The 21,007-nt window shown below is 34.0% G+C and overlaps 1 protein-coding gene across 1 annotated transcript in view; it reads left to right on the top strand.

Annotated features, from left to right (window-relative positions):
• MMP16 (matrix metallopeptidase 16) overlaps positions 1–21,007 on the top strand; it is a 347,840-nt gene that overhangs the window by 259,517 nt on the left and 67,316 nt on the right. The window contains exon 7 of the mRNA XM_081258113.1: positions 18,925–19,063. Coding sequence (XP_081114239.1) covers positions 18,925–19,063 — 139 coding nt within the window. The remainder of the gene's footprint in view (positions 1–18,924; positions 19,064–21,007) is intronic.

Raw genomic sequence — 21,007 nt, 5'->3', positions numbered from 1 at the left:
CATTTAGTTGTTTTTCTGGGATTTTATCTTGTTCCTTCATCTGGTACGTAACACTCTGCCTTTTCATCTTGTCTATCTTTCTGTGAATGTGATTTTTGTTCCACAGGCTGCAGGCTTGTAGTTCTTGCTTCTGCTCTCTGCCCTCTGGTGGATGAGGCTATCACTAAATAAATGTTATGGTACTTCGTATTAAAGTGAGAATTCATTGTGGGTTTTGAGCAAACTCTGATATAGTATGTAGAAATTCTTTTCTTAAAGGTCTTAATTATGCATTTCAAACATAAAACATTTATTGCATCATTGAAATTGCTAGTGTAAACATGAAAATTAAAGGGAAAATGTCACTTAAGATTATGTTTTGTGTTCAGCTGTAACCCAGACAACCTTAAAAGAAGTTATAACACTTCATTATTTGTAATCTGCGTATCCAGGTAAAGCCTAAAATGATGTCTCTTTTGCTATTAAAAATGTAATTTGGGGATTATTTAAAAATCAATTATTTGTGTTGTTATTATCTTAACTTTTTAAAAAACTTTTTAAAAAAATTTAATTTGTAAGAAATGCAGAGAACTACCAATATCTGGATGTAGAAAAAAAAAAATAAGGTAGTGTAAGTCCGAATTGCTTGTATTTTGAGATGTTAAAAATGGCCAAGAAGGAGGCCAGATATCATTCAGTGGTGAAAGTCACAGTGTTTCAATATCCAGTCCTTGGGTTTATGAGACAGGCTGCCTCAATGGTTCAAGCTGTAAACAACTCAATTAACAAAGTAAAGACACCAAAGACTGCCTGATGTATGAGCTAAAATGACAACTTATCTATTTACAGTGAAAATTATAATTATCACCATGAAAAGTGTGTATTATTTATTCTCAAAAAAGTCTGTATTATAAGCCATATTATAATCAGAAAGCTCCTTCTGAAGCAGTTGGACAATCTTAATGGTGTCCTGGAGCCATCATTTTTTTAATAGCTTGATACTGCCAGTGTTACTGCCAGCACATGGTTGAAATTGTACACAGTTATGTGTTAAGATTTCAGGACACACACTCCCCTAGGTAGTATTGAAGTCCCCTTGACCAAAATCTGTCTCTTTTTACCCCCTTTTCTTGACTATGTGCCTACTAAATTGCCCATTTCCAAAACTTCCACTTATACAGGATTTCTTTAGAATATTTAGGATCTGAGACTTACATACCTTTGACATTATTCAATAGATTTGCATGCATCCCTAAGCCTCCCGAAGAGATACTTATCATCTTTTGAGTGAGTTATTGCTACATACAGCAATCTGTTTATTATAGGCTAACTTTTTATTTAACTTTCATAGAAGTAAATTATGTGTACAAAATGTAAGTTTGAAGTTACTACATTTCCAATATAAAGTTTGGAAAATATTAATGGCAAAGATCAAATTGGAAGAGAAATATAAACATATTTTTTACTTTAAAGAATGCTTTTATATTTCTACAAAGCATACTTACACCATGAGTAACTTGAGTCTCCATTTCTTGCCCAAAAGATTCATTTATATGTTCCTGTGATAAATATTTATAAGGTGTCTGTCTTTGCCTGGAAGCTTCTTGGACGTGAGGTTATTTCAGTGAGCACCCCAAATTCCTTCTCCTACAATGAACTGTATTTGAGTAGAGGAAGAAACCGTGAAAAATCAAATAAATATACATAAGTGTATAAGGCATCAATAAATGCAGTGGTTAAAGTGAAACACAGTAATGTAATAGGAGTTAAGGGTTGAGACAGGTGGGAAGATAGCTACTATAGTTTGGGTGATCAAGAAGAGTCTTTCTGAAAAAGTGACATTTTAGCTGAGGTTTCAGTAGCAAAAGGAGCCAACAAGGCAAAAATATGAGGAAAGGACATTGCAGTTATACCTACAGCTAAATAACATTATGTTTTTGCTCAGGTTCTAAACAACAACAGCAAAATTTCTGAAAGTTGTGGTCATGGGACCTCCACCTGTGCTATCACAATTAACATTTCAACTGACATCACCAGTGGGATTGTGGGAATATTCCAAGTTTCTTATCAGACTGCCTCTAAAAACATAGAGTTTAGGATGATCTCAGTCAACATTTTCCCATAGCCTTCTGCCACTACTGCACTACTTATGAATTTATTTTATTTTTCCCATAGCCTTCTGCCACTACTGCACTACTTATGAATTTATTTTATTAAAAATACAGGAGTTTTAAAAGAAATCAGGATGGGGAAAAAATATCCTACCATCCATCAAGGACTAAGGTAGCAGTGTTCAATAAAACTTGTGATGATGAAAGTGCTCTAGATGTGCTGTATATGTGCTGTTCAGTAAGGCAGCCACCTGTCACATGTGGCTGTTGAGCACCTGAAATGTGACTGGTGCAACAGAGGAGCTGATTTTTGAAGTTATATTTAATTAATTTAAATGTAAATACATTGGTTAATACATTGATTAAGAGGATATCTTAAACACAGTATATTTATAATTAATTAGTCATGTAGTCATCTTGCTGCTTTTACAACTTTCTCACTTGCTTTTTCTCTGACACAGACTGAAATATAGTTTTCTCCTTTCTGTGGTTTTAGAGGCAATTGTGAAACACTCAACACAGGGAAAAATTGAACCAGAACAGTTACAAGAAGCTATTAAATTGAAGAGAATTAGCCTCTGTTCTCTTGATGTGTTTTGTGTTCAGTCATAATTTCCAGTGTTTCTGACTAGTAAGAAATAGTAGTAACAGAAACTGAGTAAGGAAAAAAAAATCCATAAGGATCTTCAGGGAAAAAAATAGGTATTATTTGTGGTGTATCCCACCATCCAAAGAAATATTTTAACAGGAATGAATGATAACATAGAAATATCTATATTTGCAATAGAAATATTGCAAAGTTATAATTTATATATTTTTATTGGTCATTGATAATAGAAAAAATGTGATTTTAAAAATCATACAAATGGCTATTTTGTTTAATTATGATGATTTATTGCTGTTAATCTTAAAGAAAAAAACACACCTGTAGAAATCAGCTATGAAAGTGCATAATGTTCTCTAAGCCCTGGAAAGAAGTTACTGGAAGATTAAAAAAAAATAATTTTGGAAGATTAATAGGAAAGAGGAAGAAAAGACTTTCCAATTTCCAAGATTTTCCAGACACAATATTGATTATTTTCGTAAGCCTAGCTTGGCAGATGAAATAAAACATATTTGCTTCAGTATAATATTTGGTAACAATGTTAGTTTTGTATAATTTGGATCACATGAGGCATATTTCAATCACTAAAACTATTTCAATATTATTCAAGACCATCTTTTTTTAAATTTTTATTTATGTATTTATTTATTTATTTTTAGTCTTCAGGATTGGAAATGAATGGAACAATGCATATGTGTAAAGTTCTATTTAAAATATGATATAGACACAATTTTACTTATAACTAGTAATATACAAGTATTTTTTTTTAATTTTCAAATAATTGCCCATTTTTCTAATAGGTTTGAACAACAGAGAATGGTTGAGCTAAACAATATATTACCAACTCACTTTATGCATAAGATAACTCACTAACTCAGTTTTCCTTTTAGAAAATAATGGTCTAAATGTAGACTGAATCAAAAAAATTTGAACCATAAATACCAAACATTAAGAAATATTAATACAAAATAATTTTTATATTGTTTTTATTTAATCTTGAATAGAAAGAGTACTTATAAAATCAAGTAAAGTGATTTTCTTTAACATCATCCTTTTAAATATTAATTAATTTGCATACAATTAAAATAGCATTTGCTTCACACAATAATCAATAACCAATTTTTCAGGAATGGATGTATGGCATCAAGTGAGATTTATCTATATTTATAATGTCTATTAAATGAATTACAATTGCAAATGCTATTTTTTATATCTTTATTGGAGTATAATTGCTTTAAATGGTGTGTTATTTTCTGCTTTATAACAAAGTGAATCAGTTATACATACAGTTATACATACATACATACATACATATATATATATATATATATATATATATATATATATATATATATATATATATATATATATATATATATATATATATATATATACGTTCCCATACCTCTTCCCTCATGCATCTCCCTCCTTCCCACCCTCCCTATCCCACCCCTCTAGGTGGTCAAAAACCACCAAGTTGATCTCCCTGTGCTATGCAGCCACTTCCCACTAGCTATCTATTTTATGTTTGATAGTGTATATATGTCCATGCCACTCTCTCACTTTGGCACAGATTACCCTTCCCCCTCCCATATCCTCAAGTCCATGCTCTAGTAGGCCTGTGTCTTTATTCCCGTCTTACCCCTAGGTTCTTCATGACCTTTTTAATTTTTTTTCCTTAGATTCTATATATATGTGTTAGCATACGGTATTTGTTTTTCTATTTCTGACTTACATCACTCCGTATGACAGACTCTAGGTCCATCCACCTCACTAAAAATAACTCAATTTCGTTTCTTTTTAAAACTGAGTAATATTCCATTGTCTATATATGCCACATCTTCTTTATTCATTCATCTGTTGATAGACACTTAGGTTGCTTCCATGTCCTGGCTATTGTAAATAGAGTTGAAATGAACATTTTGATACATGACTCTTCTTGAATTATGGTTTTCTCAGGGTATATGCCCAGTAGTGGGATTTCTGGGTCGTATGGTAGTTCTATTTGTAGTTTTTAAAGGAACCTCCATACTGTTGTCCATAGTGGCTGTATCAATTTATATTCCCCCCAACAGTGCAAGAGTGTTCCCTTTTCTCCACACCCTCTCCAGCATTTATTGTTTCTAGATTTTTTGATGATGGACATTCTGACCAGTGTGAGATGATATCTTATTGTAGTTTTGATTTGCATGTCTCTAATGATTAATGGTGTTGAACATTCTTTCATGTGTTTGTTGGCAATATGTATATCTTCTTTGGAGAAATGTCTATTTAAGTCTTCTGCCCATTTTTCGATTGGGTTGTTTGTTATTGAGCTGCATGAGCTGCTTGTAACTTTTTGATATTAATCCTTTGTCTGTTGCTTCATTTGTAAAAATTTTCTCCCATTCTGAAGGTTGTCTTTTGGTCTTGTTTATGGTTTCCTTTGTGGTGCAAAAACTTTTAAGTTTCATTAGGTCCCATTTGTTTATTTTTGTTTTTATTTCCATTTCTCTAGGATGTGGGTCAAAAAGGATCATACTGTGATTTACACCATAGAGTGTTCTGCTTATGTTTTCCTCAAAGAGTTTGATAGTGCTGGCCTTACATTTAGGTCTTTAATCCATTTTGTGTTTATTTTTGTGTATGGTGTTAGGGAGTGTTCTATGTACCTGTCCAGTTTTCCCAGCACCACTTAATGAGGACTCTGTCTTTCCTCCACTATATATTCTTGCCTCCTTTATCAAAGATAAGGTGACCATATGTGTGTGAGTTTATCTCTGGGCTTTCTATCCTGTTCCATTGACCTATGTTTCTGTTTTTGTGCCAGTACCATACTGTCTTGATTACTGTAGCTTTGTAGTAGAGTCTGAAGTCCGGGAGCCTGATTCCTCCAGCTCCACTTTTCGTCCTCAAGATTGCTTTGACTATTCGGGGGTTTTGTGTTTCCATAAAAATAGTGAAAATTTTTGTTCTACTTCTGTGAAAAATGTCATTCATAATTTGATAAGGATTGCATTGAATCTATAGATTGCTTTGGGTAGTAGAATCATTTTCACAATATTGATTCTTCCAATCCAAGAACATGGTATATCTCTCCATCTATCTGTATCATCTTTAATTTGTTTTATCAATGTCTTATAATTTTCTGCATACAGGTCTTTTTTCTCCTTAGGTAGCTTTATTCATAGATATTGTATTGTTTTTGTTGCAGTGGTAAACGGGAGTGTTTTCTTAATTTCACTATCTGATTTTTAATCACTAGTGTATAAGAATGACAGAGAGTTCTGTGCATTGATTTTGTATCCTGCTACTTTACCAAATTAATTGATTAGCTCTAGTAGTTTTCTGGTAGCATCTTTAGGATACTCTATGTATAGTATCCTGTCATGTGCAGACAGTGACAGCTTTACTTCTTCTTTTTCAATTTAGATTCCTTTTCTTTCTTTTTCTTCTCTGATTGCTGTGGCTAAAACTTCCAAAACTATGTTGAATAATAGTGGTGAGAGTGGACAACCTTGTCTTGTTCCTTATCTTAGTGGAAATGGTTTCAGTTTTTCACCATTGAGGACAATGTTGGCTATGGGTTTGTCATATATGTCCTTTATTATGTTGAGGAGAGTTCCCTCTATGACTACTTTCTGCAGTGTTTTATCATAAATGGGTGTTGAATTTTGTCAAAAGCTTTCTCTGCATCTATTGAGATGATCATATGGTTTTTCTTCTTCTATTTTTTTAGTACAGTGTGTCAAGTTGATTGATTTGCGTATATTGAAGAATCCTTGCATTCCTGGAATAAACCCCACTTGATCATGGTGTATGATCCTTTTAATGTGCTGTTGGATTCTGTTTGCTCGTATTTTGTTGAGGATTTTTGCATCTATGTTCATCAGTGATATTGGCCTGTAGTTTTCTTTCTTTGTGACATTTTTGTCTGGTTTTGGTATCAGGATGATGGTGGCCTCTTAGAATGAGTTTGGGAGTGTTCCTCCCTCTGCTATATTTTGGAAGAGTTTGAGAAGGATAGGTGTTAGCTCTTCTCTAAGTGTTTGATAGATTTCACCTGTGAAGCCATGTGGTCCTGGGCTTTTGTTTGTTGGAAGATTTTTAATCACAGTTTCAGTTTCATTACTTGTGATTTGCCTGTTCATATTTTCTATTTCTTCCTGATTCATTCTCAGCAAGTTGTGCATTTCTAAGAATTTATTCATTTCTTCCAGGTTGTCCATTTTATTGGCATAGAGTTGCTTGTAGTAATCTCTCATGATCCTTTGTATTTCTGCAGTGTCTGTTGTTACTTCTCCTTTTTCATTTCTATTTCTATTGAGTTGAGTCTTCTCCCTCTGTTTCTTGATGACTCTGGCTAATGGTGTATTAATTTTGTTTATCTTCTCAAAGAATCAGCTTTTAGTTTTATTGATCTTTGCTATCATTTCCTTCATTATTTTTTCATTTATTTCTGATCTGATCTTTATGATTTGTTCCCTTCTGCTACATTTTGTTTATTTTTGTTCTTTTTTCTCTAATTGCTTTAGGTTGAAGGTTAGGCTGTTTATTTGATACGTTTCCTGTTTCTTAAGGTAAATTGTATTGCTATAAACTTCCCTCTTAGAACTGCTTTTGCTATATCCCATAGGTTTTGGGTTGTCGTGTCTCCATTGTCATATTTTTCTAGGTATTTTTTGATTTCCTCTTTGATTTCTTCAGTGATCACTTCATTATTAAGTAGTATATTGTTTAGTCTCCATGTGTTTGTATTTTTTACAGATTTTTTCCTAATTGATATCTAGTCTCATAGCATTGTGGTCCAAAAAGATTCTTGATACAATTTCAATTTTCTTAAATTTACCAAGGCTAGATTTGCAAATTATTTTTTAACCACACAGTACAAATCAAAAAAAGTTGAAATATGATGAAATCTTGCAAAAACAATAAATGAGGATTTATTTTTGTCTTCAGAAGGCAGAGAAAAAAATTAAATTGCTCAACTAAATAAATTGGTCTTCTTTGTTCACTTTCATGTCAATTTGAATCTTCATGAAGAAATACAGGCAGGGTAACATATTCTCAATTATACTTGAACTTTCAACTATATCCCCAACATGTAAGTTGTAAATAAGCATAGCATAAATGAGCAGTTGAAATACATGTGATTAAGCAAGGAGGAATATTCCCACCTATTTAAATGCTTTTAATAAACTCACCTTTTCTTTTTTTTAACACTTGGAGACTAATTTGGGTTACTGTTTATTATCTGCAGTATTGTTTTATTTGCTTGGCATCCTCACTCTAGGGTGTGTATGTTGCATTATTTAGCATTTTACTATTGATACTTTACCTAAAACAAATGTCTTCTTCTTTCCAGTCATTACAGTAATGTTCTTGCCTCCTGAAATCCCCAACGTTTTCTTTTCTAAACCCAAGTAAGCATCTGTCCCATAGCTAGAGCACAATGCTGCACAGATTTTGTCAGACCCTTCTAATTCTACATTTATTTTTATTTTATTTCTTCCTCATTATAATCCTTCATCTCTATACCTGCTTTCTTATATATTCTATTTTATTGACCTGGCATTGGATATCTCATCAAGACACTCTTTTCATTTCATATAGCATTTGTGTGCAGTTTCTTCTAGAACTGTCATTTACCTCTTGTGACCGATCCCCCCTCCCTAGAGCTCATCCCCACCACAAACCACTTAAACCTCTGGTTTTCAAATCTCATTTCCCCTTCTTCATAAAGGATATGTGTTCTCTTACCCACCATTACTCTCAACCTGTGCAGCATAGATTATTTTGTACCTTCCTTTGGTATGATGTGTGTTACTTCCTTTTCTATAGTACTCCTATGAAAGGACCTATGAAAGTCCAGTCAACATCATCTTTCCTCACCTTCAAAGGCTTCTGAAATTCCTCTTAATTTATGAATCTTTCAGCCAAGTGGAAGAGACATACCATTTGTTTTATTGAAAAATATTACCATCTTAAGCTTCTATAATTTCACAAATCATCATATCTTATCTATCAATTTTATTTAGTCTTCTGTCATTAGATTCCTTCTTGCTTAGAATAATTTTCAAAAAGTATTCAATCACATCAATCATTGTCCAAGGCTCCATTATTTAGCTGAAATATTAGGAAACTTATTAACTTATATTTATTTTGGAGAAGTTCCTCCTTTTTTTTTTTATTCAACAATAAGAAAAAATTGCTTACTCATATTAGTTTCACTAGATTGTGAACCAATAGCACAAGTGCTTTACATTTGCTAATGATTGTGATAATCTGACTTCCCTCAGGACAAATTTAGAAGTTCATTACTATTTTATTGCACATCAAGTTGTTTGTTGAGGACTTTCTTTGAGCTTAAGGAAGGGCAATTACCTTTTGAACTCCCTAGTTAAGTAAATAAACCAAAACAAAACAGTAGCAACAGAAGGCATGTTTTCAAGAGTATATTAGCATAAAGTAATTACGTAAATGTAGTGAGGATTAGTCTCTCCTGTTATGGCAACAACTGCACCTGAACTCTGAAAAAAGTTCCTTAAGAATCTTTCATGGTTTTTTGCTTTGTAATTTCTTGGGAATTTTCCACTCAATCTACCCTTATCTCTTAGGAGCAAACCTCTAATTCAACATAGACATTTAACACCTAATTTGTTGACAAGTAACTTTGTATCCCTTTGAAAGAAAAAAAAAAAAGTTTCCCTCCAACACATTCCCTTCTGGGCATCTAGCCTGCTTTCCTCTCTTCCCCCTTAGGCTTCTGCACTTGCTCAGAGATTTTGCATAGAGTCTATTGATGACTCTTTATTTCTGTCCAGGATATATTTCTTATCACTGATTGTCTGCTCTGCTTTCCACATTCTTTCAGCTCAATGAGTTTCCTCCATTTAATATGGTTAGGACTGGGGGGAAAGAATATGACAGGTTGAAGAGGAAGCCATAAAAATAATACTCCATAGCTCTAGCTCAACCCTTGATTCTTCTGATGTCACATTATGAAATATCCCTTTCTCATTAAATATCTTTCTTTCCCCTTCTCTACATCATGACCTTGTCATGACACCATGGCAGGATGTAATAGGAAAAACAGAAGGGTCACCTACAGGGCAGGAAGGGCTCTTGGGGAATATAGGCATAGTTTTAAGTGAATGTCCCTGGAGGTTGTGAAGTCTGAATTGAGTCATTAAAAAAAAAAAAAAAGGAAGGAAGGAAGGACGGAAGGAGGAAGGGAGAAAGCAAATGATAATGATGCTCATTTAGAACATGTAGAAACAGGCTGGCAAATGGATAATTTTCATATAGTGATCTAAGTACTTTTGTAGAAATGGGGTGCTGTATGGGCTGTAAAGAGAGACTGGGGAAGACTTTCTGTGGGAACACTTAAGTTAAATATTGACAAATCAGGACCCCTACATCCAGGCCAAGGAAAAGATTTGCTCATGTGTCTCACTTTCACTGTCTGTTTTTCTCTGTCTTTGGACACTTATTTAACACACAGTGTTGGGTATTGTTCCAGAACTGAGAAGTGCAGTGTTTGAATAAGATAGATGAGGTGTATACTATGATGAGAGACAGGTGAGCAAATAAACAAGATAATTTCAGAGAACGATAGATATTTTGAAGAAAATAAAACATGATGAGCTGATAGAAAAAATTGAGGAGACAATTTTAGATTTTGTGGCTAAAAAACTAAATTGAATACACTGCCCTCTCAACTACCATGAGTAAAAAATAGCCTATACTTTATTCAGCAGGAACATAGTTTTTTATTGTTAATGAGACATCTTTCTTCAGGTCAAAAATAAAGAGATGGTAATTCTTGGTAGGTGTACTAATGACACAGCTGTTTCCCAGCTCATTATATTCACTAAATGGTAGTCCCCATTTTACAGAGGCAGCAATAATAGCATTTCACACAGACTTTGAAATTAGTTGTTTGCCTCTTTTCCCCTCTAGAATGAGTGTACATTCTTAAAGAGTTCATATTTTTGGAATCCAGAACTGCTAGTTCAGTGGGAGGAATGAAATATTTTCTTTTTTTTCAACTAAATTACATGATATGTGAATTGAAATTTAGATCACCCTGCCAATATTCATGATCCTCATAGGAGTGGGGGGAAAGCAAAATGTCATAGTACTGTGTGGCACAATCATATCTTCCGTTTGAGACTCCTTTCCCTAAAGGCAGTGTATCGATGAAGCATTTTTTAGTAAACTGTTCTTTTCTCCATCACAATCATTGCAAAGTGGTATCTGAACAAGAGTAGATACAAAAAGTAACAGGAAAAAAAAATGATATAAGGACCTAAAAAGAAAACAGTGTCAACACACATCCATCTTTCATGTGTTCCTCAGATCTTTCTATTGCAGGGCTTAACTACACTTCGTATAGAAATACTACATAACCATTCATTACTTGCATATATAAATGGAATAAAACTAAATATTTATGTTATTACATTATGTATGGATAATTATTAATTTTTCAGTTTTAAAAATTAGTATTTTTTGTTAAGATTTTATAAATACTAATTAACAAGTGGTCCATATCTGACATAACACTTAACATTTTAGTGTGTAGATTTTTCAATATAAGTTGATTGAAAAAAAAATTCTTTTTTTTTTTTACATTTGGAGACTATAGAAAGTATCACATAAATTTAGCACACACAGTAAACAAATTATTCTGAAAATACTAACCCTTCTTTCCTTTGAAACAAAAATATACATTTTATTTCTTAAAATAATTTACATTTCTAAATCCAGATGGTAACTATAATAGATTCTTTCTTGAAAATAGTTAAAGACATTAAGGGAGATTCCATCATTGTGACTTTTGAAATTGATTTAGAAGAATCACTTGTTAATATGTTACTTCCTTCCTCCATTATAGTGAGTCTGTGTTTTAAGCATTTTTCAAAAACTACAGACAATATCCAGACTTATTTGACCTATTGAGATGTACTGCTGTATCATTTCTCCTGGAATGACATCTGGTTAATCTTTGATTGATGAGCCCTGAAAATTGTGCCTGCAAGGTCATTGCAGACATTCATGACTGTCTTGATGAGAAAGTATCTTTTAATGGTTACTTTGAACAGGTTTTCTCCTAAGGTTTATATATCAAAAACCAGTTTGTGTCAGCTTTTGTGATAAGATAATGAAAGCTTCCCAGAATGATATTACCTTTACTAGACACATCTTTTAAGCATCCTTTCATAGTTTTTTTTTCTCCAAGTTATAATTTTACTTTTTCTTTTCCAATGTTGAAAAAGAAATATAGCTAATTATATGTAAATGGTCTTTCTCTCTTTAAATATCCCAGTACCTTTCACAATTCACAATTTACTTATTTATTCATTTGGCTGTGCTGGGTCTTAGTTGGTGGCATGCGGGATCTTTGTTGCTGCATGCGGGATCTTCAAAAGTACAGTTGGAAGAATGAGCATGTGCACATCATATATATAGATTTAAGAACGGTTAGTGTTGGCCTCTATTTTCTTTACATACGTATGTGTGCATGTGCAAAACACATGCCCACGTGTTTGGTGAAACATTTGAAAGAAAGTTGTGGATATTATGAAACTCCACTTCCAAATACAGGATCTGGTGACTATCCATGCATTGCATATTGCTGTTACGTCTATTTAGATCTTTTAACTGATTATTCTCTCCAGCTTTTTTCTCCCTGCCTTTTTTTTCTTTTTTCTTTTTTTCTTCTTTCTTGCTGAGACTAGGCCAGTTCTCTCTTATATACCATCTCACATTCTGAAATGTGTTTGACTGTTAGTGTCATTTAACTTATTCCTTTTTCCTATAAACTGGAAGAAGTTAAGCCTAAAGGCTCAATGAAATTCTACTTTAAACATGTTTAGCTTCTACATGGTTGTACTTCATAGATGATCCTGTGACCTTCAAATGTCTAGGTATTCTATGTTTTATCACGTTAGGTGGTGTATAATATCAAGTTACTGTGACTGATGCAAAGCTTGATCAGTAGGTTAAGGTGGCAACTGACATATCTCTGCATCATAAAGGTGTACTTTCAATATTAAAATTAACATAAACACACACATGTACACTCAAGTGCATGTAAAATTTTAAGCAGGTCAGTGGACTGTATCAATCTTAAGTTTCTAGTCTTGATATTGTACTTTTGTTATGTAAGAGGTATCACTGGAGGAAACGGGAGAGAGTAAAAGGAATCTCTGTTTTTTTCTTAAAACTATAATGTGACTCTATAGTTATTTCAATGTAAAAATATTTTTTAAAACTTGTAGGTAATTTATGCGTTGGATTTACTAATACATATTACTAAAATGAGTAGATTTAGCCTAATAATTGTTATTCATTAATATCAATTGTATTTCAGTAGGCTCAGTAATTATGCACATGATTGAGAGATATAGGATCTAGCATATGGTATGATTAAACAGTGTTTGAACACTAAATTTTATAAGAAATTCTGATCATTTGTTTGTACTCTGTGCATTTGAAGAATGTGTAAGACCATGAGTCAGTCCAAATGGGGAAAGTGTTAGCACCAAAGCATTTTTTTTTTCTTTTAACTGCAAACATGGCCATCGCTAATCTTGTCTTCAAATTCCCCTTTTATTCCTCTTGATCTTTCGAAAAAACAGTGGCCTGGGACAGATGATCTCTTAGGATGCATCTCTAAGGATCTTTCTCTTAGGCTTAGAAGTCCTTGCTGGCTCCATTTCCTGCCCAGATTTACGTAGTTACCCATGCACTGCTGGCTCCCTAACTCCAGTTACCTGTGAGATAACTTGATGATTCTGGCTTCCAAGGGTGGTTCCAGGGTGGAACTGGGGGTCTCAGAGGTGTCGTTCTGCCTAAGAAGCAGTAGAAGCCAATACAGGCTTACCACAGAGTAGAAGGCCAACATTTCTTCCTCTAATTTTAAGCATTCATTCAGATTGCTTTCCCCCTTATTATGCATATAGCTGCCATGATTTGGGCTTTCTTCCACTATTATTACATGTCCGATTTTGTTTTCTTAAGAACCAGATTAATTTTGAACACCAGATTCCCAAACACTCTCCAAGCCATATATTAAGTCCTCAAAAAAAAAAGATTGCTTATAAATAAATCTGTATTATAGTCATAAATATTTTTCTAATTTTTTCATAACTGGTGAGTTCCCTTGATTTGATTAGAATGTCATTTTAATAAATAGTTTGGCACCCACATTAAGCAGTTACCTTGATTTAAGCAATCTTGGGTATATTTGTTATTCAACATATGTGGTTTGATTAAAAAAATAAAGAGGTATGTCCATTAAATATGTTTAGGGCTCCTACACTTTGCAAGACACAGTACTCAAAGCTGGTAATTTGGTATCCCTGCCAACCCACTGTTCTGGGGCACATAACACAGTGGAACAGAGGGAAGACTTCAAGACACAAAAACAATTATATAGCAACTGACTGTGTAAGTACTATAAAATTACAGACTACTCTGAAACAGTATAGTAGAGTCACCTAATTTCAATCAGGGAACAACTAAGGCCTTTTTGTGGAAAGGATATTTAACTGAGAACTAATAGATGATTCACAATCAGTGAAAATTATGAGGAAGGGAAAGAACATTCAAAGTGCAGCAAACTGCATAGGAGAAGTCTTGAGGAAGAAAAAAGCTTGACTCTATTGAGAAACCAGAAGGAATCCCATGTAATTGGAACATAAACACAGAAGAACTCCGTAAGGGGCTGCACAGGAGCTGGGGGCAGGGCTGAGTTTGAATTCTGCTTCAGATGCAGTAGGAGGGAAACCAGTGGCTTTCAGTTGGCATTGCAGTCATCTGAGTGAAATACAATGGCAGCCTGAGTAGCATGGTGACAGTGATGATGATGAGAAATCAAGAGATTTGAGATGCTATTTTAGAAGTGGGAAAGACTAGAGGAAGCCTGAGGTGGCACAGCAGGAGGGGGCTGAGAGAACAGTGAATGCCTTCTGGAAACGTTCATGTTGAGACATGTGAGACATTCATAGATTTACATCAAGTTGTTGGTTAAATAAACAAATACTATATTTTAGAAGAGAAGTAAAAGTAAGTCAGTTCTACTAATTGGTTTTTTATAAAGAGGCCTGAAAACAGTATTCTCTACTGCAAGTACATCAGTAACATCATCATTTTCAAATGCAGACAGCAGGCAGACAATTTTTCTGTACAGTTGTCAGCAAACAATGTGCAGATTAGATTATAAACCAGAATTTTAAAGGGAACAGAAGAAAAGCAAACTGTATTTCTCTTGTATGTTACTGCTTTTTGATATATACCATGGATTTGTTATCTTTGTGAACAAAATGGTCTGTCTGTGTCCCGTACTACATGGAAAGAAAAATCTATGTGTAAACTCCAAAGTGTCCGTATCTGAAGTGAAATATTGGTGTTTAAGTAAGAATTCCTATTTGGTAATTTTTAAGCACGATGCTTTTTCACAAGTTGACTTTGCATATGTGCTAGCTGTGATTATTTTTAGTGTATCCTATCCCTTCCCACCCTTTTCTATAAGAGGTGTAGCCAAAAAGAGGTCAGAGGCAAGATACAAACAATATTTTTAGGGGGCTGTAGAGGTGATTCCTCATTCTTTCCTTTACATCATAGGCCAAACAAAACATACATTGTTTGGAAAGGTGAAAACATTTATGTTTTTCATCCACCCATGGTTCAAAGTCCTTTATATATCTTACCCTTGCAGAAAATGAAATATGTACTAATCATCTTTCCATTCATAGCACTTTTGTGCTCTTGTGACTCCCATAGAGCTTTTGGCTTCTAAAAAAAAAAATCACTTACTTTAACTTTGCCCTTTCCTCCTAACTTTTGTTTTCTTTCAAGAAATACTTACTGAGCCTCTACAATGTGCAAGGCATTTTCCTGGAAATAGGAAGCCATAAGAAAACAAAAGACAGACCCATTTGCCATCATTAAGCTGATGTTCTTGTGGAGAGAGAATGGACAAAAAATAAGTAAAACATGTATTGTGTAAAACAGTGGTAAATGTAATCGATGGTGAAAAAGCAGAGGAAGGGGGAGAGTAAAAGCAAGTATGGGTGGGTGGAGTGAGGGGCTTCAACTTTAGATAAGGTGGTCAGAGAAAGTTTCATTTGGAAGGATAATTTGCACTGAGACCTCAATAATATTTTATTTTTTATTTTTTATTTTTTTTGCTTTACAACAAATTTAATCAGTTATACATATACATATGTTCCCATATCCCCTCCCTTTTGTGTCTCCCTCCCACCCTCCCTATCCCACCACTCCAGGTGGATTGGAAGAATCAACATTGTGAAAATGACTCTACTACCCAAAGCAATCTACAGATTCAATGCAATCCCTATCAAACTACCACTGGCATTTTTCACAGAACTAGAACAAAAAATTTCACAATTTGTATGGAAACACAAAAGACCCCGAATAGCCAAAGCAATCTTGAGAACGAAAAATGGAGCTGGAGGAATCAGGCTCCCTGACTTCAGACTATACTACAGAGCTACAGTAATCAAGACAGTATGGTACTGACACAAAAACAGAAAGATAGATCAATGGAACAGGATAGAAAGCCCAGAGATAAACCCACGGACATATGGTCACCTTATCTTTGATAAAGGAGGCAGGAATGTACAGTGGAGAATAATATTTTAAATATCCTCTCTCTGCAAATTAGTCACAAGCACTTTTTCTGAAGTGGCCATCTATAGTGACTGTGGTATGTGTTTACATCATCTGTGACAGAATACTTGCTAAATTATTTGTACCATTGAATGCTGCTAAATAGAGGAGTTGTGAATAAACTGAATAGAATCACAACCTGAGCATCTACAATTTATATGACTCTCTGCCAAGGCTACTATCAATGAGAAATAATCATGAATTCACCTATGCTTCCACATTACCTTGAGAAGATTTGCAAATTAACTCTGCTTATCTTGAGGGGGTAATTTCACTTCTTACTTCATTAGTGGCATTTTGGGATTGTACTTCTATCTTCTGACTGCAGCCTATTTGTCCCAAAGAGCCACTGGCCCTGTCTCAGTATGGGGGAGATTCTATCAATGTGAAGAATTTCTCTGAGAAAAATTGGAATATATTTCCAGGGTTTTCATCCAGTTTCTTCCTATTCTTCATCTTAGAGAGCTTTTTGCTTAATTGTTCCATAAATAATCATGGCCATTTATTTCTTTGTCAGAATCCAGTAGGTTTTTAGCCATTTTTATTTATTTTAGGATATATATTACAATAATTTAAAATATTTTATGTGGAGATTGGAATGACTTTAACACCCAGTTAAAAACCCCTGCTGCAGCTAGACCAAGATGCTGTTTTTGTTTTAAATTATCAGACTATCATCTGCTCACATACTACTGACATTAAAGTTTGGATCTTAATGCCCATACATATTTTCTTAGATCGATCTTTTCATGAAATAACTTTGTAATTTAAAATCAGCTTAATGTATCTCCTGCACGTGGATCAAAACATATATTAATTCAGGATACCTGGTACTATTGAAATTATCAACATAAGGTCAATAACATAAGGAGATGTTGTGGGAAGGAGATGCATGTCTAGAGCCAAAATATGACTAAAATTTGAAGAAGAAATAAGGAACAAGACAAAATTGTAAACAGAACTATAAACAGGAAAACCAGGGTACCTAGTTTCAATATAATTTTAACAGTAACCACCAAGAGTTTTAATGCTACCATGTGCCAGATCCTCAGAAAATCCTTTACATTTAATATAGTAATCATACTATGAGTCAGTTATTGTTAATAACTCAGTGACTAGCACCTCAACCAAGGTGACACAGTTATTAAAGAACAGAACAAGAATAGAATGTGAACTCAGTCATTAACTAAGCTACTTCCTCCTTTACCTATAAATAGCAAAAAAAAGTAAAGAAGACAGCCCATTATAACTAGAGCAAAGTCCAATTATTCAAAGATTACTAAGAAAATTTTAATATTTTGGATTGATTTAGATAGGAAGAAATCTCCTTTTTATCATATCACCTGAAATCAAAGAATCATTAGTAGATTATGTGTGTGTGCATGAATGAATATATGAATAACTGACAAATTCTAGGAAATCTAGTCAGGCTAACCTATTCTTAGCCAAAAGCTTGGGAAAGCTCTATAATAAATCACTTACTCATACCTAAGCTGGGGGAAGAGAGCAGAGAACAATTGAAATGGAAATATTTTTGTGATATGCACTTATCTAAATAGTACAAATGTATAACTTGCATGTAAAATTCTGTTTGTAAATACTGAAATAAAATGTAATAGTAAATTTTAATTTACTGGAGACTAATTTTTTTAAATATACCTAGTTTTTCTAATATTAAAGCACTTTGGATAGTTTCTAAATTACTCCAAAAGTTTCAATAGAAAACAATTTAATGTCATCAGATATACATTTTGGGGAGAGTTTTTGCCCCTAGTGAGAATTTATGGTGAAAAATATTGTGTGTAGTCTAATTATTAAGTCAACAATATTTATGAATACCTGCTATGTAGCAAGTCATATATATTACTCACTAGAGATAAGAGTAAACACAGTTAATATAAAACAGCCTGTGCTATGACTGAGTGAAGCACAGGTTATTATGAGAGCGAATAGGAGAGGCAATTGACCCAGATTGGAATCGACTCTGATGACCTTCCTTCAAGATTACTCTGTTCATTTAAGGTGACAATATTATTTATCATCCAAACCAGGACACATTTGAAAGTGAAAGAGGACTCTACTTATAATTACATGGGAAAGTAGTTGTAACATGGGCATACCAGGAGGCATGGCCTCCCTATTTCATCCCAACACTTCAGGTGGAGATCTTGCATATGTCTATAAGTGCAAAGGTTCATATGTGTTCGTATGCTGCTCTTATATTTTGGAAAGCTCACTTAATCCACAAATCTGACAGGGACTTGTCTGTGCTACCTCTGTTTTTCAATCTAGAAAGCCCTGGAGATAATGTAAACTGTCAATATTAAGTATTTTTACATTATCTTTTTAACCACAATGTATGGATTAGACATTGGGTAGTTTACTACAGAACATTTGTGATCATTCTGGGCAAGGTAGCTGTTTCTTTGACTGTTTTGATACAGGCCAGTGATAACAGCACTAGCTTAGCTGTGAAAGCATTAAACCATCGCACAGGGAAATTCCCGGAGGCCTCACCTTTGTTGAAAGATGCTTGTGTTTGGTTTGTAGGACCAGTGGTTTTGGCGAGTGAGAAACAACAGGGTGATGGATGGATACCCCATGCAAATTACTTACTTCTGGCGGGGCTTGCCTCCTAGTATCGATGCAGTTTATGAAAACAGTGATGGGAATTTTGTCTTCTTTAAAGGTAAGGAATGTTTCCCATGTATTGCTCTGCTGTATCTTGGCCATTTTGCCCAGGGCCTTGTTACAGATATAGAGATGAATAAGTAAAACCTGTTGAGTGAGGTTAGGTAGCTAATTCATTTTATAAAATGAACCACATATGTTTGCTACAAATATAAATGAAGTAAAATCAAAGATAATTTTTAATTCTCTAACATATTTTCTCATATGGTATCCTCATTTGTAAGTCAAATTTAGGAGGCATTGTGATCACTTAGAATTTTTAGATTTGGCCTAAAAGCACCAGAAAAATAAATACACAAATAAGTGAATGGATTAATGAATGAATTAAACACCATTTTTCTATTAACTAAATGATTTGTTTTTTTTAAAGAGCATTTGGAGTTGTTTGCTGTTTTTATGCAATGAAATCCATTTCACTTCTTATTTTCATATATAATCTCTTAAACTTTACTTGATTTAGTCAGTTTATATTAAATAGTTTTCAATAAACTAGGAAATTGCTCATAAAGGCAAGGAAAGCTTATGAGTAGAAAATATTCACCCAATCATTTTACCCAATAAAATTTATTATTTGTTATTTATCTGAGTGAAAAAATTCAATTGCACAAATACTAATGTCTAACATGCAAAAGTGAAATTATCTGGTAAAGTGAACTTAAGTCAAGTGACTGGTACTCCATCTTCTAAACTTACTAATATTCGAATCAATAAATCTTAAGTCTATTAGGGGGGGCAGGGTACACAGACTGACTGAGTTGTAGGACTGAGAGAATTGTGAAGAGAACATGATCTGAGAAAAACTAGAGTGCAGAATGAATATGATTGAATGGATTGGCCAAGAGCCTAAAGGACTGAGAATAAGCTTAAATAAGGATTGAGATTGAGGGGAAAGAAAAGGGATCTTAACCAAAAAGAAAAAGGCAATTATTCTCAGGATCAAACTAGAAGGATTCATAGCAGTGATGAGAGTAATGAAAACAGAGGGTTTGAGAGACACTTGTGATATTTTAAGTGAAGCCCAAACCACCCATGTAAAGTGAAAGTGTATACTCAGAATTTATCTTTACAAATTGTAACTTGAGAAAGAGGGGTATAGTATATTAATTATAAGAACATGATGATCCTGCATTCATTCTGCCAATTTTGAGCACTTGCTAGCTGTAAGAACTGAACAGCTACTCAGTTCCCTTTACCTCAGTTTCTCCACCTGGAAAATGGGATTAGTAGTGCTCCCCATCTCAAAATTAGTTTAAAGACTAAATTAATGACTACTTGTGAAGTGCTTGGTACACGTGAGCCCTCAATAAATGCCAACTATTACTGCCGCTGGTCTGATTACTATTAATATTCCTGCAATCTATAATAAGTGTATAAAAGAAGTAACCAAAAAAAAACAATCATTCTCAGGATCAAGCTAGAAGAATTCATAGTAGTGAGGAGAGTAATGAAAACACAGGGTTTGGGAGACTCTTGTGATATTTTAAGTGAAGTCCAAACCACCCATGTACTGTACCATTGTGGACAATGTACATGTACTGTACCATTGTGGACAAAGAAAGGATACATCTAAATGTTCTGAATCTTAGGGGCATGATATTTGGAGAAAAATTACCTCCCATAAACTCTTCTTTGGTCCTGTGCTCGGTAGCAGCAGAAAATGTGAAGAATAAACCCTAGGCAGCCTATGGCTTGAGGGCTGTCCCATGGGGCCCTGTCTCATCACAGGATCAATAGTGCTCTCTGACAAAACTGCCTGAGGAGAACCTGCCACAGTCATAAATCAGTGTTCCTACAGTTCTTTATTGCCTCAGAGCCTTCTCACTTTTTCCATGTTGTCTCTCCTCACTCACTTCTCTGGAATGGCTAGCTCATTTTCATCTTTTAACAGCTGGCATAAAAGGGACCTCCACAGAGTGCCCACCCTGCCAACTCCATTTCAAGC

This window comes from Mesoplodon bidens (genome assembly GCF_964165515.1).
Source record: "Mesoplodon bidens genome assembly, chromosome: 16".
Taxonomy (NCBI): Eukaryota; Metazoa; Chordata; class Mammalia; order Artiodactyla; family Ziphiidae; genus Mesoplodon; species Mesoplodon bidens.
Note: the sequence above shows the minus strand (reverse complement) of the source record. Positions and strands in the feature narration are given on the sequence as shown.